Genomic DNA, 26,273 nt, shown 5'->3' on the forward strand with positions numbered 1-26,273 from the left:
AATGTTAAAAGCGTGCTTCGTTAAAAGCGGATTTGCAATTGGATTTTTTTTTAAGTCGCGCGCCAATGTGTACCCCGTAATAACTTAGAATACTTTAATATCGATTTCAGGGAAGCTTGCTAGTAAGCGTGCGGGACACGCCGTCCGTAACATTCGTATTGGAGGCTTAAATCTAATCCCAAGGATGCATCGAGTTCGATAGGCCGTCCTGACGCGACTCGCGTATGCAGAGCACGTATAATGGAATACCCGACGGGGTTTCGATCGAGAGCCAATTACCGGGACTACCGGGAGCAATCGAACGGGTGCGCGGCACGGTGGCCCGGCAACCCAGTAAACTTAACCGCAGGATTTAAACGAGCGCGGCCGCGGACGCGCATTGTATTTAAGGCGAATCCATTCGTGAATCTGCGAGGCCGTCCGCCTCGAAATTGCCTCCGTCGTTTCGTTCAAATGGGACGAGAAAGCTGGCTACGGGCGACATTCCCATCCCGGAATCGAGATCCCGCTTTATCTATCGCCGCGGATGAGTCGTATAGTCGAGGAAAAGAATTTTACTGCAGGTACTTACCCGTCCGCCGTGTTGTGCGCCAGGAAGGACTTGGGCAGCGATAAGGATCGCTGATGAGGATCCAGGACGATGTCGCCTGTATGCGAGTCTTCACCTCGGGTGGGCGCGCTGCCAGGCCTGGAGAGCGTGCCGTCCTTCGGTGGCTCTATCAACGTCTTGAGCGAACCGATCACAGCATCCTCCATCGGCGTGGACGCACCGGAGCTCTTTGCGTTCCGCGGGCTCTTCGTCACCGTGCGATCCGACGTGGTGATCCAGATATCGCTGCTCGAGGACGACGAAGTGTTCGTCGACGAGGAGACGACCGGACCGCCACTAGGCGATCTATTGACGACATTCATCCCTTGGATGGGCGACACCCTCCTATCCTTGCTGTCAGCGCCTTCGAAGGAGCCCGGGAAGTCGGGCTTCCGGTACACTCGGTGGTGCATCTGATCTCTTTTCTCTGCTCCGGAGCCTGCTTTATAGAAAATGTTAATATAGATGTAATATAAATTATTCCACTTATTAGACATTAAAATAAAAACTTTTCTTAAAAAAAAAATACTTTTCTTAAAAAAATAAGACATAATATCTGTCAATTTAAAATAAGAATCCGCTTCTACGATTGTAAGAATTCAGGGTGGGATAAATTTTTTGTTAATCGAACTATTACGGACCATTCCCGTTGGTTCCCTCCAACGGCGACCATCTATTGCCCTGTTTGAGCACGCTCTTGGGTCTCTCTTGATACTTGCCCTGCTGGCTGCTTCTGCTCTTCCTTGCGTTGTCTCTTTCGCGAAGCTCCCGATCATCCATTCGCTCGAGGGAGGCCGGCGAGGAGCTGGCACTTCCACGATGGCTGCCAGCGTCGGTGGAGAGCCTCTGATGCGCCGGATAGCTCTGTGACAGCTTCATAAAAACGGGCGGTGGTGCCTGATTCGGCGAGTACAAGGTTTCCCTTTGTGAGCAGTGGGGCCAAAAGTCGCATGTGCTGCTGTTGCAGCGCAGCTTTGTGTCTGGGCTGATGGAAAAGTCTTGATTGGCGGACGGTGCGTTCGTATTTGGTGTCGTAGCGCCTCTCTGCAGCATTCGCGGCCGCCTTGATTGTTGCTGTTGTTGCTGCGACTGCTGCTGCTGCTGCTGTTGTTGTTGGGACTGCGAAGAATTCGATGTTTTCGACTGCTGCTGCTGCTTGGAGGAGATGATGTAGACGTCATATGTGTTGGAATTCCCTCGCCTCTGCTCTTGGCTTTCATCGCGACGGTTCTCATAGCGGCTTGACAACAAATTTCTCGGCACAACGCGACTACGCGTGCCATACAGGTATTCGGTCACCATCTCCGTTTCGCGGAAAAGATTCTCATTTATGGTGTCATCTGTGGACTGAGCTTTTCCTAAAGAATTTGGGGAAAATGATCGAATACGGGGATGAGATTAATTTGATCGATTCGCCGACATGATGATCGATTTTTTTTTTTCAAAGATATTTTTTTGCGTTCGGTTAGATTGCCAGACTTTATGTAATAAACATTTGATTTCTAATCGTTAATCTTTTAATGCATTTTTAAAATATTTCATAAATTTTCTGTTCTTTTTACATTTTTTATGTTTTACAAAACTTTGTATTGTTGATCTTTTTGTGAAATGTGTGAAAAATAGATATAAATACATTTTTTAAAAATAAATATAAGAATAAAAATAATTTATCATAAAGATTTAAAGAATTTCCTGCATATAATAATTATCTCTTTATCGAGAACACGAGGTTTATAAAAGGTACGCTTGCGTACATTTATTCTCCGTGAATTGTAATTATTCGATACACATATGCAACAGCGAAAGTTAAAACGTAAGATATCCATGGTACTCACTGTTTTGAAGAACATGGCGCTTGGATCTGTCGCTACCCCGATCATTCACAATCTTAACAACGACTCTGTGTGCTTCATTCGACTCTCGGGAATGATCTCTCTGCGGACCCGTCGTTCCTGGTGACCTTTTCTCCGGCAATTGGAGGCTCCTGGATCTTCTAACTCGAGATTCATGACAATCGGGCGTTTCCTGATTGACCCTGGCGCTCTGATGCTGTCGCGTGGGATTGCCACGTCTGAATGGATTAGGCGTGGGTGATCGCCCTTGTCGTCCCTCGCTGCTAGACGAGGAAGACGACGAGGAGGGCGAATTGAACATCTGTTTTCCCGACTCGGAGGAACCGGGTGACCTTCTAAGCCCCTGTTGGTTTCTATGGATTCTCCTAGACATAACACTTTGGCATTTCATTTTCACATAACATCGCAAAACACTTTGTTGTGAAATATTAAATTAACTTTTTCTTTTAATGTATAAAATATTAATTAAACAAGAGTGGAAATATGTGAAAGTAATGGCCTCAAATATTCGCGCATTGTACGAATTAAAAAACCGATAGAGGAAATATTTACAATTTTGACTGTCTTCTACGTTAAATTTCTATTTTTGTAAGAATTTCATAAGCATAAGTTTTCATAAGCATAAGTTTATATGCATACCCTTGCCTGTTGGGCGATATTCGTTCGCCGTTGGCACGTATCGATTCTGTGGACGAATTCAACGCAAGAGCCGATGACGACACCAGACTGAGATTTAAGGATGAACTAGGATTATCATCCTCGTCGCCATCTTCATATCTAGTATCGAAAAATCGATATTTTGAATACACTGTATTTTTTTTTTAAGTTTTTTTTTTAAATTTTGTTAACGTTAACGTTTTATGTTATATTAATTTATATTATTATACTTATAATTCATATAGAATACAAATTAATAGATTAATAGAATAATAGAATACAATACGATGATTAATAGAGAGAATGTAAATGTTCTTGTTTATTTAACTCTGCTGCAATCAATGTTAATTATAAATTTAAATATTTATAATCAAGATTAAACGTGATTATTCTTAATTATTAATAAAATCAAGTTGGTTAACAGAATCGTTTATCATATAGATTTTACATACCCCTCTACCGAAGAATCCGTGTTCTCCGCAAGACTAGGCATAATGGGCTTTGTGACGCAACTGTCGAGGCTCCTGAATCCCATCGACGACGACGACGAGCTGGATGATTCAATATATCTCTGCGCGAATTGCGACCTTCTGGAGGACGATTGATCTTCCAGGGACTTGGCCTGTGCCATGCGATACTGCTGCTGCTGCTGGCTGGCGTTCTGTCTCTTCGATCTAGAGGACGCCAAGCCGGAATTCTTCCTGGACGCGGACGGTAGAGAGCTCCAGTTGACCTGGTGAGGTGGCGGCGACGGTGGCGGACTAATGATGTCGCTATCGACAATGGCATTCGATCGCGGTAGAAAAGGGGCCTTGCCGCCGTAATTGCTACGCACGGCAGCAGAGGACGAATGTCTGGAGGAGGAAGATTTCCTGCCGGCGACGGCGTCCTGGAACGCCGGCGGCGGCGATATAATCGGCGTAATCGACGGCGGGGAGAAGGACTCCGGGATGCTGTGCGGCGACGTGCAGGCGCTGGTAGTGATGGAATCGTAATCCTGGCTGTGCAGCGCGAGAAAGTCGGGTCGCTGCGAGTCCAATCCTCTGGTAAAGTCCTGCGGACACTTGCCCGGCTCGCTGTTACAATGATAGTCCGCCAACTTGACCGCCGTCCGTCGCGACAACGGTAGAGTGCCGGTGGTCGCGGTCACCAGGTTGCTCTCGTAGTTCGCACGGCGATTCTCGTCGAGTGACCGCTGCTGCACTTGTACCCAGCCGGAGCGGCCCAGGTAAACGCCGTCGACCTCGCGATCGCACCATCGCACGGGCGAGAGTTCGCGGCTGCAATTACCGCTGATAAACAGCTCGCCGGAAGTGCCGCTATTGCCCGACAGGAAGGAGTTTACGGCATCGCGTCGACGGGAACTAGAGACCTGCACAGGGGAGAATTCTCGTCGCTAATAGACATCCTAAGTGTCGTACCAAATCTCATAGCGTCACGTACACTTCATCACGTTGATTTGTATTTGAACAACACTCTACTGTGATAAATTTGGATAATGCGACAATTTAACTCCGGAAAAAAAGAATAACATTAATTTATGTTTATAAAGTTAAAAAGTTAGAACGTGCACCCATGTACATTACTTCCCATTATAGTCTTCTCCATAATATTTAGAACAAAAGTTGATTGTATTATATTATAGAATAAATCATATAGAGCCGTTTCCGCAAATATTAATCACGCTAACCGTGATTTAAATGATTCTCTTGTTAAAGCGGTACTCGGCAGAAACTCATTTAACTTAAATTAACATTTACTGCGACGATCCATAGAATCGTTTTTTTTTCGCGAACTTCCGCATAAATTTGACCTCCTACTTCCAAGCTCGCGGATGAACTGGCGCGGGCGGAATGTTTCTGACGTTTCCGCGATTTCCTCACCTGACCGTGGCTGTCTTGGCGATGCTGCTTGAGGCTTGACGTCGGCGTGGCCGACGTAGATGTATCGTGACGTTTTAGGGATGGTATCGAACTACCGCGGCTGTAGGATCCACGCGCGTTCCCGCCGGATTTCCCTCTGCCGCTCGCTGTCTGACTCTTGTTGCTGCCGACGCTGTACGAGGAGCCTTGAGAGCCGACCTCCCAAGGGTCCGCCGAAGCGTTTCGAAGATGGAGGATCGACACGTTTGGACCTCTGCAACCGAAATTTGCCTCTTTTCGAGAACGGTTCCGTGTGTGGTGCCAAGAATAATAATTCTTACGCCACATATATAAATGTTTACTCTTCAAATAAGATTTATTTGACGTTTATGTGGTTCATGCGATTGATGTGATTGCTGTCAATTAGTATCGACGAGACAGAGCTTGTCGAATATAAAATTTTTACTCTTTAAAGATATTTAATAATAAAAAAAATATATAAAATAAAACAATGATATTCGGGAAGTAAAATTTAACTTTTTCATCTTATTCAATTATAAAGGAAAACAATCGCAGTTCTCTTTCGTTTATTGTAGCTCCTCAAATATTAGTTAATTTATTTAATTGATTTTATGTTAACACGCATCCGATCTTAATTCAACAAATTTTATAAAACTGCGCAATCTTTTCTCTTCGCGTGCCTCAGCATCGAGATCGAGCAAGCTGAAACTATAAAAAGTTCTTTCTTCGCACGGTTGTTCGACCTCTTTTTGATTTGCTATCATCGAATCCAGAATTTTGCTTTACTTCGTTGGAAAAGGAAATCGACTCGCGGTGCACTTTAGCATCTCCGGGGATTTTACGCGACAGTCGGCACAGTTGGAAGCCTCGCGTTTCCGCCGACGTCTTCAAGTAAGATAGATGCAGTCGTTTTTGCTTGTACACGTTCCCGCGCATCCGCATCTTTCTCACGCGTGGTATTTTTCTCGCTTCTCTTTCCCATTCGACGATATTTATATCATGCTTGATGTTGCAGCCATAAATATTTATACAGTGATACACAAAAAAAAGAAAGAGAGAAAGATAGACGAGAAGCCTGAGCGAAGGTGCATCCAGGTTGTGCATCGCGTGAACTTGTATGCCGGTTAAAAATCCGCGGTGAATGGATGAAAACCAGATACCTAGGTGGTCTTTCTCAAGAGTAGATGCAAATCTCTCAAATTTCGCGGACAAATGCATCCCCGGCTGTGTTTCTTATCTTCGTACCTCGCGGTTCAGATCTTCTTTTTCCGTACCTTTCGTTGCGCGAAGAAAATTTTTACGTACGACAAGATGAAATTATTTCCACACGAGTTGAATTAATAAGAAAGACATGTGCGCGCGAGCTTCGGTCTCGCTGTACGAATTCCTCTGGAAAGCGAATAAACTGAGAGTAGATATGATCGATATTTTCACATGGTCTAGACTAGAGGAGGTTCAAAGTCGCCCATCGGAGATTCAATCGTCTTTGCCGCCTGCCGTGATTAGCGCGTGATCAAAGAGATCGCAAAAAGACGTTTGCGAAAATGAAATTCTCCTCGAAGGGCTTTCGAGTCAAAGTCCCGATGCCGCTGTATTAGACGCAATTTTGATCCACCGGGCAAACGCGAAATTAACCGCCTGAAAGCGCCTCAAAAGCTTCTAGTCGAGAGAGTCATCGCGATTTTACGAGGGTCCTGAACTTCATTTGACGGAACGCTGAAAAGAGTTGTCGATGATTCTTTTCAGACAAATACGATTCGTTGAGAATTTATATGAGCAGCTCGACATCCGAGGCGTGTGATTTATGGAACTATTAATTAATTCGGGCTAAAGATAGGAACGGTGAAACTAGGTGACAAAGCGTATTTCGGATACTCGCTGCGAATAACCTGTCGTCGATATCGCTCCACATATGGAGTTGACGAAACGCGCGGAACAAATCAATTGGGGACGGGAATATCTGTCCCCGATTAATCATATTTACCTTTTAACCGACATGGCACGAAGAGTCGTTCGTTTCCTTTGATAGTGCGATGTCTTAAATAGAACCGCTCTTTAAATAGAGCGATCTTTTGGTCCGAGTAAGAAAACGGTGAGATGGAGTGATCACCCTCTCTTTTAATCCATATTGCCGCGTACGTTTGCGTCAATATATAACCACATTGAACGCTGCGAAATATTTCTCGTGTGTCACACGTTTTTATCCATCTTTACTTTTTATCTGTTAAAATCGATCGCATGATAATACAGCGATTGCTGTCGCTATATTTATTTACGAGTAATGATGGAAACGTCTCGCATGAAAAAGACAAATCTTTTCTGCATCTTGTATCTTCTCGTATGAAATTTGGTACTTTTAATATGTACTTTCAAATGTTTATCGTGCGGGATATTCCTGAAAAACTCCAGTTGTCCAGGGAGTCACAGATTAATAGACAGACAATCGGCCTTGAGAACGGCCGACGTCACTCTAGATTTGGTATTTGACCGATGAATTTTACATTCTCTCGTGTAACCAGGTCACTCTCGGGCGAGTATCCGAGTGCAGGAAGAAGTAGCATGAGAGTAGTCCTCGCGATGGTCCGTTGGGCTTCATGAAACTTACATCGTATGTAAACACCAGCAGCATCTAGAGGGAATCTAGGCGGAAAGGACAAGCGCACGAACAAGATAACGTTCGTGCGAGTGTCTCCGTCATTCCCATACGACAGTCACGCTAACTTCGCGAGATCCGAGTTGGATGTCTTCTTCAGCGACGAAGGTGTTTCACCACGTCGACGTTCCGTACGACACGTACGATTTCCACTGCGCGCGGTAACCATGCATTCACAAAATCTTTCCAAATTCGCAATCAACTTTTCTAAATTTTTCAATTTGCCGTCTTTACTAGCTGTTTCAACTATCGAGCCAAAAGCAGCGCGCGATACCACTAGTTGTGGAGTTCACAGAACATTTAGGACACGCCGGGACTACTCTCCGATGGCGGCGAGTAGTTTAAATAGAAAAGCGATAGACGCGATATTACCTGTCGACACGCGAGATAGGACCTGCGTTGGTGATCTCGCTCGTATCCGCGGCCGGACTGACTCTGCGCGGCGGCAGGGCGGGAGGCGCGGCTTGACCGGGGGCCTGACTCGAGGACAAGGTCGAAACGGGCCCTCCGACGCCCACGTTGCCCCCACGTATCCCATCCTCGGCCGAGTGTTGTCTGGAGGATTGCGAGTTCTGCGAGAGCCAGCGGCGCCCGGCATTCCGCGTCACCACCGTGGGCCCGCCGGACCCCGGCTGATGACCTATCGCGCTCCCACTATCCAGCGACGTGCTCTGTAACCGAAATCCAAGGCCACTCTTCGTGGGCAGACAGAAAATCCGTGGGACGCGAATGAATCTGAGAACTACACATCTACGGATCTGTGAGATCAGACGAAAATTCCAATTCATTCTTGGGATTTTCCCTTGTTTATGTTTTGCGATTTAGCCAAGCAGACTTGAATTTTGATTTCACAATCGTATTCTATGCTATCTAGCACTTTTCTGGGAAGAAAATTTATTTTTAACATGCATTTAGAGTAATACATAACAAATTCCGCCTGGATCCGAGAGATATGTGTGTGTAGTCTTAGAATAATTATCACGGCAAGATTTAAGTACTCCTCTCTTGTATGCAGACTGCAGAGATTGTTATTAAATGATGATTAATATTCCCATGATTTTATAACACATTGTTCTCAATTTCCGAGGCATTCTTCGGGAGAGAAAAAATTTCTAAATCGGAAATCTCTGAGACGAACGTATCACGTCATAGCAGTAACAAAGTTTCCTTTTCTTCGACCGCTTTTGGTTTCCCTTATTAACCACGACTCGTTAACGGGCACCATTATCGCCCAGCCATGATCGTTATGAAATTGTGTCAATCGCTAAAGGGGGGCCCGCCGTGCTATAGGGCGCCATTACGTCGATCACGGACTAAACTCGCGTGACCATAAGAGCAGGAGAAGCTGTACGGCGGTCTCTACTTCCAAATACGGTTGAAGCACGTACGAACGACCGACGGGTTGGCGCAACTCCGCCGTGCGTCGAAGAAAGTATTTTTATTCTCGTCCTGCCCAAGAGGAGAACTCGTCCGTACGAGCGATCTGTCGCGATGACTCGAACTTCGAACGTGCGTGTCATTTTATTGACTTTTATTATTTCACACGACCCAATATCGCATTGACGTGCCGCCCGATTTTAGAACGTCTGTCAATTTATTTAAAATATTGCAATCGACCGAAACACATTCGGGAGCACATGACAAATAATTTCGCGAAATATATAGAGATCAACAAAAAAAGGATTTCGGTTTACTCCGGCCATAACGCGATTAAATAACGATAAAAAACGGCAATGTGTGGGATCGATGAAATTTTACAATTCGCGCGATTGTATCTCGGGGATTACGTACATTCACGTGATTTTTTCTGGACGTAACAGACGAGTCCTGCGAGGATCCTCTTGCGTAATGCCGAGCGAAGACCTCGGCGAGTCTGGATCTTCCCGAGCTCGTCGCATTTGACTTGGATTTACTTGGCGGCGAGCCATCGACGACGCCCACCAAATTCGGATTGCTGCTCTTGCGTTCCGGAAACACTAAGTGCTCGATGTTCGGCGTATATCCAGGATCGCTCCTGACGATATCCTGGAGCGTCACGCGGCTGGGTCCACCGTTACTGCAACGATTCACGCGTAATGTCAATTTTTGTCTACTAATTATAATTGTCAATAATGGCGAAATAATTATATTAAAAAAATATATAAAAGATTATATTCAGAGAAGATTCAAGCAGTCCTAATAAATTATTCTATCCAAATAAACTTTTTAACCCTTTATCCATTTACTTGTAATGAATTCTTTACATAAGTTCAGAAATTTTTTAACTAACCTGGGACCGAAGCCATGCCTCTGTCCACGTCTCTTCCCGCTGCCACGGCCAGGCTTGATGTTCGTCGCCTCGGCCAATTGCAGCAAACGGCTGCGATGCTGCCGTAACAGCGGGTCCTCCCGGCGAGGATTCATTCTATCCTGTGCACCTGGAATCTTGTCGCTCCTGCATCCTGGAATTGCCCAAGAAAAAGAAACAATGAATTCAGTGAAGGTTTACACGCCTGCTCTTTGATATTTTCTATTCGTGCAACGCAACCATACTTTTCGCATCGACAAAAACAATAATTGCTTTACTATTGCGGAGACAGAGAAAATGATTCTCTTCTCAGAATGGAGTATAAAGAATTCTTTTAAATTTTAGTAAAGTTAAAAAACTAGTAGAGATGTAAAGAGTTAACGTCGCAGGATTCTTATCAACACGTGTAAAAAGAGCGCAAGCTTTGAAAAATATTAATTAAAATTTCTATAATAATGTACACAGCAACAAACAGCTTAATGAAGTATGTCTTGCTTACAGCGCATTACAACAATTGCAGAAGGAAGAGTTCGCTTTTAATCATTCTTTCCGCAAGAATCGACTGACAATGAGAAGAGGAATTTACCACGAACATACACTGCTTGCGCTGCTTTTCGACGCGTCTTCTCTCCTTCACCTCACTTTGACACGAGAAGAGAAGACAGGATATATAACAAAGAAAAATGCTGGTACTCTTCATCGCCTTTAAAAACGTTCTTTCCTCTCATTTCTCGAAAACTTCGCGGTCCCTTCGCGCATGTAAAACGTCATAAATTCATGTTTCTCCGGAGGAGTGATTGTTTTCTTTCCCAAGTAAAATATTTTCAACGTTTGACTCCATTGTTCGAATAACGCTAACAAGGAAACCTCGCGAAATCAAAAATTCTGATTTTGATGAAACTTTACACACGTGTGAGGGAAAGGATAAAGTTTTTTTTAAAGGGGTAAACATTTACATGCGTATAAAGTTTCATCAAAATCAGAATTTTCTGGTAAAATCGACCGACGTGGAAAGCATATACTTTAATGCATATAGGTGCAACTTTAACTTTGAAGGAGGATTTTTAAATCCATAAAGCCAATAAAAAAATATGCGTATATATTTTTAAAAAGTCGGTAAATATTACGGACGGGTTTAGGATCCTGACTTGCATATATTTATTCGATATTTTCGTAAAAAAGTTTTCTAATTAAGGCTCGAGGAAAAGCTTCTAGTAGTTTCAGAAAAAGAGCAAGACGTCTATCACAACTCCAAGATGTCATTAAAATCGCGTATCTCATATTGGCTTCTCATGTTTTAGATATTTCAATATAACTTATAAACAACTACTTCAGAATTTCCTCCACGAAGATGCTGCGTATAATTGACAGTGCACGATTATTTTTAACGTAATTTCTTCACGCATTGCAGCCGGCAATTTTTTTTTACGACAAATGGCAATCCCGGCGTCAGCGCGTAGACGCCGTAAATAGTCAAAGTCGAAAACCGATAAACGCCCTTTCTGTTTCTCATATTTTTTTCAACGGTGTCGCGCCTAACAGAGCGGCAGTTCCAACAGAGCGCATTAAAATATCGACTATCGAAGAAAGTTCGGCGATGCACGGTCATGAATAGTTAGCCGCAAAAGCAACAATATGCATGACGAAAAATTTAATATCCGCGCGGCCGAAATTAACCGACGAAGCGAATATTTCGAACGTTTGTTCTCTATGTTTTAATTTTCATCGGATCGTCTGGTATTCCCGTGCGGTATACGCGCGCGGATGAGAAACGAACAAACATCAGATTTTCCTGAAAATAATATCACCCATGAACGTACAGGATGCGTTCCAGGATCACCGGATTTTCTTTCAATCGAGAGCTCTCCGGAAGAAGCCAAGATTGCCAAGAGTCTCAATCTTGAATTGCATCTTGAGATTCATCAATCTTCGCCGTTGCCCGCGCGTTCGAGCGCGAGCGCGTCTACGATCGACAATTTTTTCCTCCTCCGCGTCCGAATCAAGTTCGCCGACGCTTGATGCTGGACACGCCTCGAACGAGGATTCTACTTCCCGGACGATTTAACCTCATTACAAATCGTTTTCCGATTCTTAGCCGATTAAGAGCCATCGCACTCTTCCTATCGGATATGTTGACGTATAATCTGTATTTCAGTTCAGTCGGGGGCTCAATGAAAACTTCGTTTTCCCCCATGGCGAGAATTTCTCCCGCGGGCACATCGGCGACAAGTCCATTTACTGAAATTCAACAACGATTTCCCCTGCCCGGACTCCGTCGGCATCGTAAAATGCCAAGACAAAACTTGGAAATCAAGGATTTTAAAAGTCCCTCGACCGCTGTTCGGCAAAACCCGGCGTATATACCTATATGTAATGTTTTTAGATCAACCGAGCGTGAATTCCGGAAAGCTATACTATTTTCTGTTTTCGACTTGATTTATTCGAAGTCATGTCAAACGAGATACTTTTCTTTATAATTTTGTCAGAGCAACATACACGCACGTGCCTCGCGCACATACAAATAAGGGAATTTAATCTTTGAAAACATAATTTTTAAAGATCGGATTTCGCGCATCGTTAGTTACATTCTGCGGGATTCCGTTCGAGGAATCGCGGTTATTCCGAATGTGTAGCCGGTAGAAGTATCGTCCGTATCGAGTTATCGTCGTTGGCGGCTAAAAGAAAAAGGGCACAGCGCAGAAAAACGCGCGCGGGAGCAACGCCAAATCGAAGAGCAAATCGCGCGCGCAATTACTCGTCGTTGGGGGGATGATCGGATTTGCGTGCATTTGGACAGCGAATTTCGAGACGTGCGCACGTAACTCGCTCCATAAATTGCCAGTTCTGATTGGGATTTACGAGCGGAGGGCGCAAAGCACGCGCACGTTGCGGCCCTCTTTAAAACGAGAACCACGAAGTGCACCGCGAGTTCTCCAATCGAAATTTATGGCTGCGTATCTCGCGAAAGAAAATAAGAAAAATGAGTGGGCGAATCTCTCTCGCTGGCGGAAGGGGATTTCTACTGCGAGTTCGTGCGCTTTATGACAACACGAATGTTTCGATCCTTAATCTTTTCCGCGGTACTAATGTTATATGATTTATATACATTTTCGCGGCGCTCCTTCTACATACCATTCCACATTCATTTCCTTATATTTATATTATTTATAGAATCATTTTATCATATTGGAGGTAATAAAGATATTTGATTTATGAACTTAGTCTAATCGTCTTTGTATATTTATATTGTTACTTAGAATATTTTCTAGTTAAGTTGTGTACTTTAAGGAGATTAAAAGCTAATTTTTAAAAACCTTTTTGTTAAATAATTTGATTAAAGATAAAAAATTTTAGTAAAAGTTTTAATATTAATGACAATATTCCTTCTATAAAGACTAATAAAGATGCAAATAAAAAATGTATAACTCAAGAAACAAAAATCGAAAAAAAAATTAATTTTTTTATCTATAAGTCCTTCAGCAAATTCTAGTTGAATTATTTCCAACAAACATATCGCAATTATAAACTGTCGCAGATATAAGGATTTTCCTAAATTAATCCTCGTTGACGTGAACGGATAATAAAATAATTATTCGTTATTCAATCTCAAGCGGACTTTATTTCAATGGAATTATAATGAAGTCCTGAATTTACAAATTTCTCTGATATTTGTAAGTTAATTATTTGTAAATTTGATAATTTCTTCTCGGGTTTTCATCCAGGCTGCAGTGGAATGGAACGAAAACATTTCATTTTAAATAGTTTCTAATCCGCGCAGGATTTTCAATGAAAAGGCGGAAATTGCGCGACACATGGAGAGAAAGATTAATACGAGATTTGGGGAAAACTCCCGGCTTAATATAGACGGCATTCTGTATCTCGAGTTTTATCATTTAGGACTCTGTCCTAGCAGCGGATGGGATCACGTACTCAGATAATATGAGTCCAGATTTGCCGGACATATGTTTCAGGATCACTGCCAACTTGTGAGGAAGAACGTGAATCGCTGACAAAAAGATCATAGTGGAGGAACAGCGGGAAAATTTATGAGCGTCACGTGAACGTCGCGACTATCGATCACTAGATAAATTGAAATACCGAAAGGAAATATGATATATATTATATAACACAATACAAAATATAACATGAGAACTATAAATCTAGATATTCGAGGTAATTTATTAAAATAAGTGAAGTTTTAATTTCTTATATTAGTTCTTTTCGTACGATTAAATTGATTATAAAGTACATTAAAGTCGTGAAATTCATTGAATAAAGTCTCATGCCGCGCCTGCAACATAAGAGTCAAGACAATTCGCGGGTATAGCAGGATATCCCTCCGCAGGCGTTGGAACGTCACAGTAAGTTAAAGGTAAGTCGCAGCAGTTGTGTAATTCTATAAAGTATTTTAGAACTTAAATTTCCGTTATTGCGGATGACATCCGATATTTGCGCATGTCATTTTAATACAATATAATGATAATATTATCCGATCTCTCTTTAATCTCCGTATCCCTGAACCTTATCTATAACTGAAGCTCAACACAGAGAACCAACAATCCGAAAGCAGGGCGCGTTAATTAAAAATAAACACTCGACTACATCCAATTAATTAATTAATAAAACGGATTAAAATTTTTCGCAGGATTATGATAAGCGGCGTTTAAATAAGTTTTTTCTTTGTCTTATACAGACGCATAGAAGAAGTAATTTAATAAAAAAATTAGTATTTTTTTAAAATACTTTAGTCATATAAAAAATGTGTATAAATAATATCTATCCGTATGATACGGAGAATAAATTTTATTTGTTTTATGTGTTTGACTAAAGAACTAAAACATATTTTTATTCGATCTAATAACATTTTTCAAAAACTGTTTAGTTAATATTTGTGAAATAAAATATATTTTACAATATTCAGGTTTTATTTATGTATGTAAACGTGTAAATAATGATATACTTATTAACATAATAACGATAAAATTGACATATATTCGTATTTATAATAAAGTGATATGTGTAAATTGAAACCAGTCTGCAATATTGACTACAAAGTATTTACATTAATATTTTGGAAACGTATTGAATTATATACAGGGCACATATTATGAAACTTTTCGGAATGGATTCCGATCGGAATTGTTTAGTTATTTCTAGATTTCTATTGTGTTTTCAGGGAAAACCGAATAATTCAGATCGAAATCCATTCCGAAAATTCCATAATACGGGCCTAGGAAAGTTCATTATTGTATAAAAACTATCATGTTTTCTTCATAAATTTAATCAGCTTCAACAAATGAATTCGATGTGTAACAAATAATACAGGTAAATTGTATGACGATCGATAGAACATTAATGAGACGGTGAGTTCTTGGATAAACATTACGTTAGATAATTCCAGGCAGAATCTCGTCAATTAATCGAACAAAGAGAATCTATTTTTACAGAGATTACGTTTACAGAAATTCGCTTTTTTAATTTCAATATTTCGTTACGTTTCATTCGAAAAAAAACGATGGAATGAGAGACTTTGTAGAACCTTTGTGGACCATATATTTTTCGAAATATGTTCGCCAATACAATTTTCATTTTGCGGGAGTTTTGCAATAAATGGTGCAACAGATAGAAGTTTTTAAGTGCATTCCTACGATAGTATTTATGCGAACATTTGGGAATGTGTGATGCGCACGTATACGTACAACATAAAAGATTTATCTGACGGCTTTCGTACATGTAGGTGAATAAATACAATGGCAGTGACGTTAAGTCAACAGAACGTAGTTATCTGCGCTTACAGAGAGAGAGAGAGAGAGAAAAAAAGAGAAGAGAGAAAGACAGAGAAGGAAATAGTGATGTACTCGTGAGGACGCGGTGGATAACGTGAAAGCTCTTCAAGCTTGGCTACCATCGAATTACGTCGGATTTCAGAAGTTTCGAAAAGCTTTTGAAGAACTGGCGGTATTCCTTGATGGCAGAAATTCGAGCTACCATCGCTGTGCATAATACCAGCTTAATTCTTAGTTGAGTGATGATGAATTAGAATACTGATTCATTACTTTTACATTGATTTGCAAGGATTTTTACTTTTTTATCTTTGGCTCTCAAGCTTTCGTCCTTTTGCACGTTGCTGCAAATCTTTATTGATGATTAAAAGACATATAAACAACTGATGTCATTGATTAATAAATAGCAGTATTAATTATACATATAGGTATCCAGTTATTATATAAATATTATTGCGTGATTAATTGTTGCTGGAACAATTGCCGATACCGATGTCGTGAGAATTTAAAAGATATCAGTTGCGCAATTAATCAGTTAAATCTTACCTGCGATAATAATTATTCTAACTGCGATTCTTTCCACGAAAATGTGTTGTCTACGTTTAAAGATAATGCGTCACGAATACATGAATATTAATCGCGACTATCATAATTCTTTTTTTAGCCAAGTAATTAATCGCATGATGCGGTTTGTCCCATCCGCGAATCTTCGAGCATGATAGCAAATCAAAGGATAGAAGCTGGTTATGCAATTTCACAAGTGATTTCCCTGTGGAACGTACGAACGAACGTTAGACCGAGATATATCTACCTCGATCCTATTTATCAGACACGAAAGAAAAATGTCAATATTTTTGCGATGAAATCAATCACAATTATTTTACACTGCGCATAATATTATATACGACTGTGAAAAGTTGCATACGCGCAAATGTAATCATTAGAAAAAATTTCATTATACATATATAAATATTCACGCACAAATACATATTATCTAATATAATAAATTCTTTATGAAATATTTTGTCAAACAAATATATTTATATCAATTTCTATAAAATTCGAAAACAGCCATAAACGGAGAATTCATTTTAACTTGCACGTTTCAAAAGACAAGTTGTGAATTCGATTAAAAACTTGGCGGTCTTCTCTAGAAACAATTCTATTGTTGAAAATGCTTAAGGGCAATAAGTTTCTTATCTTGGATAATGGAGTATCATGGTTGACCGAACTATGCAGTAAAGTAGAGCATGACCTTTAGGTTTTGTAAAGACCTTCAAGTAAAAGCTCTGAACACAGTTGGATTTTAGATCAGCTAAATTTAGAATATGACAGCAATTTGACAATGATTTATGTTATTTAGAATTCACTATAGTATTTCTACTTTTCGATAAAACAATAATTGATCGTTGTGTGTATTGCTATATTCATTCGACCGACAATAAATTTTGAATAGGTAATAACTGTTTCGCATTTTATGAAAATATTATGCATTGTCGATATTGATATCGAATTAGAAATTTAAAAGAAATGATGTCTGCGAGAATTAAATTCTTTTTAAATAAATGGATAATTAACTAAAGACTCGATATTGAAATTAACAAGTAGCAAAAAAAGTGGCCTTTGAGAGTCAAACGCGGTTAGCTGTGCATGAGTTATGTGACATTCAATTTAATAATTCAATACAAAGTTATAAATCATACGTTTCGGCTTTAGTTTGAGTCATCTTCAGCGATGATAAAAGAGAAATTATATACTCTCACGCTCTCCGACCAGGATTACGTGAGCATTTCAAAATTAAATGGACAAAGAAAGTATAATTTTCATAAGGAAATACTAGTAAAATTTTGCTAATGTTCGTAGTGCAAAGTAATCAGACCAGAAGTTGGGCCTAATCGACAAAGAGAAGTGAAACCAACTTGCCAAAACCAGTCCAGAAAACATAAGAATTAAAATAAAATTAATGAAGTAAAGCTGAAGAATAGCAAACTAAAATTTTCAAGATAGAAGAATGAACATAATAATTTTTTGGAAATAAAGATACTACTCCTTAGATTTTTTCGAGATTTTTCGAGATACAAAGAGTACGTCTACCACTTGTTACTTAGGTTTTTTTGAAGTATAATACTACCATTTTCTTTTTTTTTTCGAGGATCGTTTTCAAGCATCGAAATGTGGAAGGATAAAATAAGGAAGCCACATAGTTAGTACTAAGATAGTATAATGAAGACCCAAAGAGAGTTGTATGCGCAAGCATGAATTAAAAAGAAAATTTTTTTATTTGTGAATTTTTTCAGATGGTACTGTGCCCAAGAACATTATGGGCAATTGAATCAAACGCTTGCTTCTTTAAACTTTCAACAATAAAAAAATTTATTTTTCCGAGAATACATGTACATTATGTATTATCAAGAGCTATTAAGTAATGTTCCATTCTTGGTCAACAAAATAAATCACATAGCTAAATATTATTTTTTGCAATTATTTCTTTACAGTTATTTAGATGAATATAGCATTAAAAATTAAATCGAATCGATTTAATTAAGTGTAGGAAAGGAGGGGGATTTTACTACTCCAACCAAAACTGTGTTTCAAGTCTGACAAATTTAGTCGGCGCACAGCTAAGGTTGGAAGATATGTAAAATAGAAATAAAAATAAAACTTTTGCGCATTATTTACCGCGCCTGGTTCTTAGTTAGCCCGTTTTCTATATTCGTATATCTATATATATATATAATTTCTGTAAATTTTAAAGCAAATATCTCAGAAACGGGTCAGACAATCGATCGCAAATTTAACACAGGTTTTTGGGATATATAAGTGCACAATCTCTGTAATTTTCAGCTTTATCCCTTTATTTTGACACAAGCGATATACATCCTCAAGAAAAGTATCAGAGAAGTAAAGAAATATCGATTTGTTGTGTTGAAATTATTCGATACTCATCCCATAAGTATCTTACTATTCTTAAAAGAAAAGAAATACACTCAGCGCTGTAAGGAACAACGAAGTATGGCTAAAAGTAACATGTCGATCACGATCGGAACAGGAAGGAAGTGGAGGAAAACTTCGACTGCACATCCGGAGGTGTGTGGGAACGGACGAACTTGCGAAACAAATTCGCAGTTTCTGGAGTTCAACGATTTGGTTGAAATGATACGGCGGCTAGCTTCGAGAACAAGCTTGATAGGGACGACTGCGTCTCGTCACTTTCCACTCGAATTAATGTATTTAACGAACCGTGCAGATGCCCGTTTACCGTTAATGCATCCGAAACAATAATCCATTAGCAGAAATAACGGCAAACGATACGACTTATGAAACAATATTACGCTAATGCAATATATAATCTGTGTTATTTACAGACTGCACATGATACAAGTTTACAAAAGAGATTTATTGAATAAATAAAGTAGCTATGTTTGTTGAATACAACGATAATTTTTGAAGAGCATATTTACAATCCTATTTACCCGTAAATCCTATAATATAAACATTTTTAGAAAAATGAAAATTATTGTATATATATATATATATATAATTGTTTTAAATATTTAAAACAATTTGAAAATAATCTCTTCAACTTTTTCATGAACGACGAAACAACTTTTCGTAACACAAATAGCGAGACAAAAATAATTGTACATAAACATAGTAATATTAACATTAGTTTACAACTGAGAAAAAATATTGAGAATGAAAGAATCTCTCGAATACCACAGTAATAATAAGCAAATAATAATACTATTTATTTTTAGGGAAGGAGATCTGTTTTTGACACGTTTTCTACGCAACGCATTAACGTAGATTTTGTGATGCGCATTATATATCAGTTCCCATCTGCATAATTTGTAGTAAATAACTAAAAATGTAACGCACACACGCATACATACAATGGAAGATCGCAGGTACTTCTTAGTCGTGCATCTTCATGCAAGTACGCGTAAGTCTGCTACAACAAAGTCCTCGCATAAGATATTATATCAGTTTCTCGCAAGTGTTGTCGATCTCTCTCTCTCTCTCTCTCTCTCCCTCTCTCCCTCCCCCCTCTCTATGTCTCTTTCTCTCAGCAAACTAACTCGTGATGTGTCTCAAAGTTCGTCCGTGAGATAGCGCGTTCGCTATTATAAGAGCATTTAATAGCATTCATCCTATTCCCGTACTTGTTTATAAATTGTTCTTTCTCTTTCTCTCTCATTTATATTGATCGCAGCTGCATCGTGAACATGCTCTAATCTGTAGGCATTTCTGATTGCTCTAGAAAAAACGATTTCAGTCGTCCAAAAAACGCTAATTTGATCGTACGGCATTGATTTAAATAATTGTAATTGATTTAAACAATTTAAATTATCTGTTTAGTTTCTTCCTCTTAATCTTTATCTGTACAATCAAAGTCTAATTCAGCTAGAAATGATTGATGTAACGTTCATTAGTATTCAGCAGCAAAAGAGAAATATTATATGCGTTAATAAATTATTTTTGAAAAATGTAGGACAATTGAACAAACTTCTAAGTGTGTCACATAACTATATGTATATTAATATACAGTTAAAAGCTATATATATATATATACACATATATGTGCTTCGCAAAAGAACGATTAATTACATTGTAATACTACATATAAATAGAACAAAATTGATAATAAATAAATAAACTTCAAAGAGAAAAATAAAAAGATAGATGCAAGCGTTTTAAAAATTAACAGATTATTATTAAAATTGTAGACTCTGTAATATATATATGTATTTCAGTTATCACAATTGCACGTCGCAAGGTATATGTTAACTAAAGAGATAATCGCGATAACAGTTTCTTAGAATTTACGGAGAATATAATGTCGAAGCTAATAATCAACATCGCTTCTCAACATCGCAACTCTTAACTCTACTAAAGAGTTATCGAACTTTCGCGCGAGAATTTACAGTTTAACGAAAATGACAATTACACAGTTTAACGAAAACAGAAAAAAATCTAAAAGAGAAGAATATTCATACTTTATGAATATCCTTATATGATCAATACAATTTCAGTTTTAGAAGTTCTTTATAACATAATCTTAAGAAGTTTGAAGTTAAATTTGTAAAAAGAAGAGCTATTTTAATGTGATTCTATATATAATTCTATGTGACATGCAGTTATTATATGTATAACGAACTAAAAATTTTTCAAAATTAAATAGATTCTTAGAACTTTTAATTTTCAAAAGAGAATTATAAACATCATTATAAACATTAATAACATTAAACATTATTATAAATTTTTAATTATAAACATCAAAATCAAAATTAATAAAATTTTTGTGTTCAAATTTGGTTCTGTTTTGTAGGAAGATTATATATTAAGCCATATTAAATATACTATGCGTATATGATTCAACATTGGATTATTGTTTTATTATATTAGTCAATTTTAACATCGAATTTATTCTTGGGGTGCTTACGAAGAAGCGCTCGGGGTTAGGTTTTGGTATAGTTCACGTAACATATGCTATACCAAAATCTAACCCCGAGCTAACTCCGAGCCCTTCTTCGTAAGCACCCTTGGTGACTTAAAAAACTTGCATTAGAAATTTCTGTAAAAATTTGAAATTAAAATTGTATTAAAACTGAATAGTGTATATTGAAATTTTTAATAATTTTCAAAATCAATAACTGTTTGATAATTGTTCAAATTCGGACAATTATTTCAAAGATATATATGAAATAGAGTCATATAACTATTCAAATTGTTGACTTTTTTTAATAATATTTATTTTTACAAGCTCATATATCTCTTTTGCACTATATGCTAACAAAAATGACAAGTTACAGTAAATATAGTGTTCAATTCATTTCATTCTGTTTCATTGTATATAAAATATTAGTTATTTAGTCTTATTGTTAGTAATTTCTCGGTTATTATTCTGTATTAGACACGTTTGGGACATAGCACATTGATCATAGTTTATGAATTATGGAGAATTAGGTATTTGACCCTATATTTAAATTTTCGTAACTTTTAATAATTATCATTAATTTCATGTTTTCGAGAGAGCAATTGTGATTCTTCGTATGTGTAAAACGTAATTGAATAGTAAAATTTAAACAATTAAACAGTCTATGCGAGTATATCGACGCCTTTTTTCCGTCACGCGGAAAGAAAAACTCGATTCGCATGAGCGAACAGGCTCGTACGCGCAAAGCATCGGGCGTTATGCAACTGCATCATTATTTTGACGTAAACGAGTGCGCGAGGGACATGAACAAAAAGAAATGACGGGCTCGAATCTATCGGCCCGGCGCCGCGGCGTATAAACGCCAGCTGTAGCGCGCGGGCCTTTATTCGTTCTCAATAGGCGAAAAGTGTCCTTATCAAACGTGTCAACAGCACGTTCCGAACGCAAAATCCGACCACGCGTGCCGCATCGACTGCTCGCGCGTGAATTCCACGCAACTTTGTCGTCATGACGCGGCGCACAGCTTGAACAAACGTATCAATGAAGGTTGCGAAAGACGGCAGAATAACGCGAATTGTCGGTAGCATGTAGTTACACGCATCAATGCGATATCTCATCACGGAAGTTCTAGGAAAGACCATATTACTGACAATGTCCATATTACTGTCAATCAAAACTTAAAGTTTAAAATATAAAAACTATACCATACGTTATTGCATTAAATTTCAATAGAATTTTTAACAAGCCTAATTATTGTTATAACGACTAATCAAAAATAAAAACCAATCCAGTAATTACAAAAAAAAACTTAAAGTTCGAGAAACTCGTTTTTCTTTCAGGCCACGTCCATTTTTATTAATAGAGTAGGTAGAAAGAAGCTATATACAAAGATGACTGATTATGGAAAAAATTTAAACAGTAAGTCTTACTAAAACGCATTTCTTAAATGATATACTATTGAAATTAAACAAAAAGAATTGAATAAAGTATTGACTTTATAATATAATTATTAATGTCAATAATACATTTACTTTCTTTGTGCTTTTTCTGGACCTACCATTAACAGTATTACGGACATTAATCAAAATGAACATAATAGTGGTTCTTGATAAATTGCGGATATAACTTCTTCGTTTCTGTATATATTATCTACCGCAACTGTGTTACCTTAGGATTTTAAAATTTCTAATATACTTGAAACCTTTTAAGAATCTTTTTCATTCTCTCCAATAGTTTTTGTAATACAAACATTGGCTAATAAAATATTCCTTAAAGCTTTTATCTTACAATCTGTCTTTTGTCTTAAGAAAAAAAAAGAAGTCCTGAACTTCTTCCCGAGACTCTTCTGACACAGTAATAAAAGAACTTAACCCTATCTAAATGGATCTTGTCCTATATACAATCCCTTACCCTGCATTCATATTTTTTAGTAACTCTATAGACTTCTTCTTTCGAAAAATCGCATTAATCACTACTTTTGATATTAGTAGGCATATTATTGGGTATTGGCTGATGTTATATCCAAATTCTGCTCTTTTTAATAAGCAAAGATCCATCTCGAATTAAATTTTTCAGTTCTTGTCGGTAACTTATAGCGAACACACTTCGATTCAATATGCTACTGGTAACATTGCTTGTCAAGTATATTGTCTCGCGCTGAAAACTATTCAGTTATTATTCTGATACGTGTAGAGCTTAACGTAAATTAAATAATTATTATATAATTAATCGTTTCAAACATAATTGACGTGATTAAACATAAATTTATTGGTATTTGTGTATATATATATGTATATATGTACATATACATACAGTAGACCCCTGCATACACGGAGAATGCGTTCCATGTATATGAAGCGTGTTATATTTACAAGTCATATAGATTATACATGTCTGGATTATGTAGGTATACATATGGAAACACATATTTATAAAAGAAGTAAAGAATTATTATAAAAAATGTCAAATAAATGTAACGGTAAAATATTTTTTATTGTACTTTAAAACAGACAGATATTAAAAATTTTCCGTCCTGTTATACGAATCCGTGTTATATGGAGATCTACTGTATATACATATGTAGGATAAAATATATAAAAAATATAGGTGAATGTTTAATATATCAGTAATGTCGCATATTTTTCACAAACGGTCCCTGATTTGATCCTCGTGAGTCATGAAAAAAAAAATCCAGGAATAGAGAAACGCGTTTTGATGCGTAGTTGGAATAGTAAATTTCCAACTACTCAACTACCTGATGCAACCTTGCTCTTTTCATTCTCGCAGGAAACAGTAGGATTGGCAAAATGTTGAGAGCTGCGATACGCATGTTGCCGCAGCTCAATGCGAGTCGAAAACAATTGGTAGCTGTAATGAGATTGGCTACCACCCTGACTGCCTTGCATCAACTGCGCACAAACCGCGCGGCTGATGCATTTCTAGGTGGAGGCTCTACGTCACCACCGACGAAACACTATTAGCCTGATTGGGAGTACCAAGGTGAAAACATTTGTTGGTGCGCGATGATCAAACAAGCTCCCTCGTTAATGACGTGTTACGGTCGCAGTATGAGCCGTTAAACACGGACGGAATATCCAAAGCTGCAGAAATTGAATCTGATTCTACAATTAGACCTGTAAAAGTACAGCGCCGATGAATATTTATAAAAGCCGATCATCGTAAATACGATTCCGAGTACCCGGCGTGACCAAACTCACTGTGATGATTAATTTTCCAAACGTACTCTGTTGTATTTTTCATTACGGGAATATTGATAGGGGATTGGATTATCATGTAAATATTGTAAATATATAATAATGTATCAGATGAATTATTATATAATAAATTACACATGCATAATAATCATTATTTATTATATATAACAATTATTATACAAAATAACAACGCATTTGATGTGTATATTAGTATCTCATAAACAAAAGATTCGATTAAAACTCTATTTTGCTTAAACCAATTGCGTTGGTTACTTGATTTCTAGTTTGAAGAGGATAATGTGCATTTTTAAGTATTTTCGATATTTCTTGTAAAAAACATAAAACGAAAGTACCGAATTCAAGATATTTATTTTACGTCTCGACTCATTTAGATCGAACGAGTTTATTTGCAGGAACGACTGTCCAAGGTAGAACGCTGGAAATTGAAGATGCGATAAGAGGAGCGCACTTGCACCCTTCGCGTCGTACCGAGGACAAGAATCAAATTCTCAAAAAGTGCGAGATCTTCCTATCAAGATTTTGTTACGAAAAAAAGAGATCTTCAGAAATTAAAGAAAAGAAAAGAAGACTGAGGCAGGGAATGATACGAGGAGAACAGAATAAGGAGAATGCACTTTGTAACTACATAAAATGGTGCAACAAACGGCGATAGGATATATAACGCGCATTAAATGTTAACGGAAATCGATACTTCCAACCAGGAAAATCTTACTCGTGTGTGTGTGTGTGTTTGTACGCGTTATAAAAAATTTGAAACTTCGATCCATCGAACGTAATAAAATTTTCTTTAACGCTGCTTTCGTAACGAGAAGTCTCCTCTGGAGTTGAAAATAACTCGCTTGTTTAATGCAACCGTCGTAGGGTCATTGTCCTCCAGGAGATCAGAAACGGAGGGAAAGAGAAAGAGAACGAGACGAAGTTTTCCGCGAGATGGAAACGAAGGAAAACAACATTTCTTCCGGTCGTCTACATGCCAAGGGTTAAAAAAAAATATATCGTACAATATGTTACAGAAAAAAGTGCAACGAGGTCAATTGACGTCGAGGTTCCTCTTCGGACACTCGACGGTTTTCCGCGCATCTCAAATGCCCGCGGAGAAAAAAAAAAGCTTAATAACGAGAAACAGAAGATGGGGCGTGCTTGCAACAAAAGGGGATGGGAAAAACGTCTCCGACGAGAAGGAACCAGTTTAATTTCTTTAATCTGGTTTTCCATTTGGACGACTGAGACTTTCTGCGATGCGAATAAATACGAATGTAAGCAAATTGCCGAGACTCGTGTCTTTTGTCTGTACACCTTTTGCGAGTTTCTGAAGTTAAATAGTATATCGCCGTGAGATAGTGACGACGTTATTTACGTGAAGCTCGTATTATCTCTGCGCGCTGTCAAGCAAGTTGCAATTATTTCTCGCTATTTATTAAGGCAATGCTAGTTAAATATTACTATTAATTAAATACATATTCGTAATTAACGATGATAAAATCAAGGAAGGAATTTCTCTTTCCAGCGGATTCAACGCGCAGCTCTCTCTCTCTCTCTCTCTCTCTCTCTGTCGCAGGTATCCCGATATCAGAGACATTCCAGAGATTTCCTCTCTGATTGAGATCCGAATCGACTGGTAACGAGAAACCGTACAAAGGACGCGAGCGCACGTTTGTGAGGCTATTGATCGTCACTTTCTTACCTGGCGATCCCGGTGTTCCTCCCACACCTGTCGTTTCCGGAATCCAGCCTCGTCCATGCTCCGGAAGCGCACCGGGTCCGCAGTAGAAGAAAATTGACGTTCTTTCCGCAATTCCGCCAACTGCGCGTAGCGTCTTAAAGCTTCCATCAGGCGTGATTCCCCGTATGATCGCAGTTGAAATTAGATTTGCTTGTCTTCCCAGTGGAGCTTG

General features: G+C 38.5%; 1 protein-coding gene across 1 annotated transcript; it reads right to left on the reverse strand.

Moving 5' to 3' along the window:
• Nucleotides 1-494: 494 nt before the first annotated feature.
• LOC112466839 (putative uncharacterized protein DDB_G0271606) lies at nt 495-26,273 on the reverse strand. Its single transcript, XM_025035169.1, has 10 exons — nt 26,063-26,273; nt 9,905-10,076; nt 9,427-9,691; nt 8,008-8,306; nt 4,983-5,235; nt 3,552-4,471; nt 3,082-3,219; nt 2,425-2,807; nt 1,231-1,947; nt 495-1,028 (listed from the first exon to the last, which is right to left on the reverse strand). Exons 2-10 carry the CDS (start codon nt 10,036-10,038, stop codon nt 568-570), a joined length of 3,570 nt encoding a protein of 1,189 aa, XP_024890937.1. The 5' UTR covers nt 10,039-10,076; nt 26,063-26,273; the 3' UTR covers nt 495-567.

The sequence above is a fragment of the Temnothorax curvispinosus genome, unplaced genomic scaffold (assembly GCF_003070985.1).
Source record: "Temnothorax curvispinosus isolate PA1 unplaced genomic scaffold, ASM307098v1 QBEX01016595.1, whole genome shotgun sequence".
NCBI classification, from domain to species: domain Eukaryota; kingdom Metazoa; phylum Arthropoda; class Insecta; order Hymenoptera; family Formicidae; genus Temnothorax; species Temnothorax curvispinosus.

What these genes read in the sequence shown, in the direction of transcription:
- LOC112466839 (XM_025035169.1), bottom strand. Translation starts at nt 10,038, where the DNA reads ATGAATCCTCGCCGGGAGGACCCGCTGTTACGGCAGCATCGCAGCCGT. An exon ending in AGGCATGGCTTCGGTCCCAG is followed by an intron (nt 9,692 to 9,904) that starts GTTAGTTAAAAA and finishes GAATCGTTGCAG; the next exon opens with TAACGGTGGACCCAGCCGCG. An exon ending in CCAGAAAAAATCACGTGAAT is followed by an intron (nt 8,307 to 9,426) that starts GTACGTAATCCC and finishes TTTCGGTTACAG; the next exon opens with AGCACGTCGCTGGATAGTGG.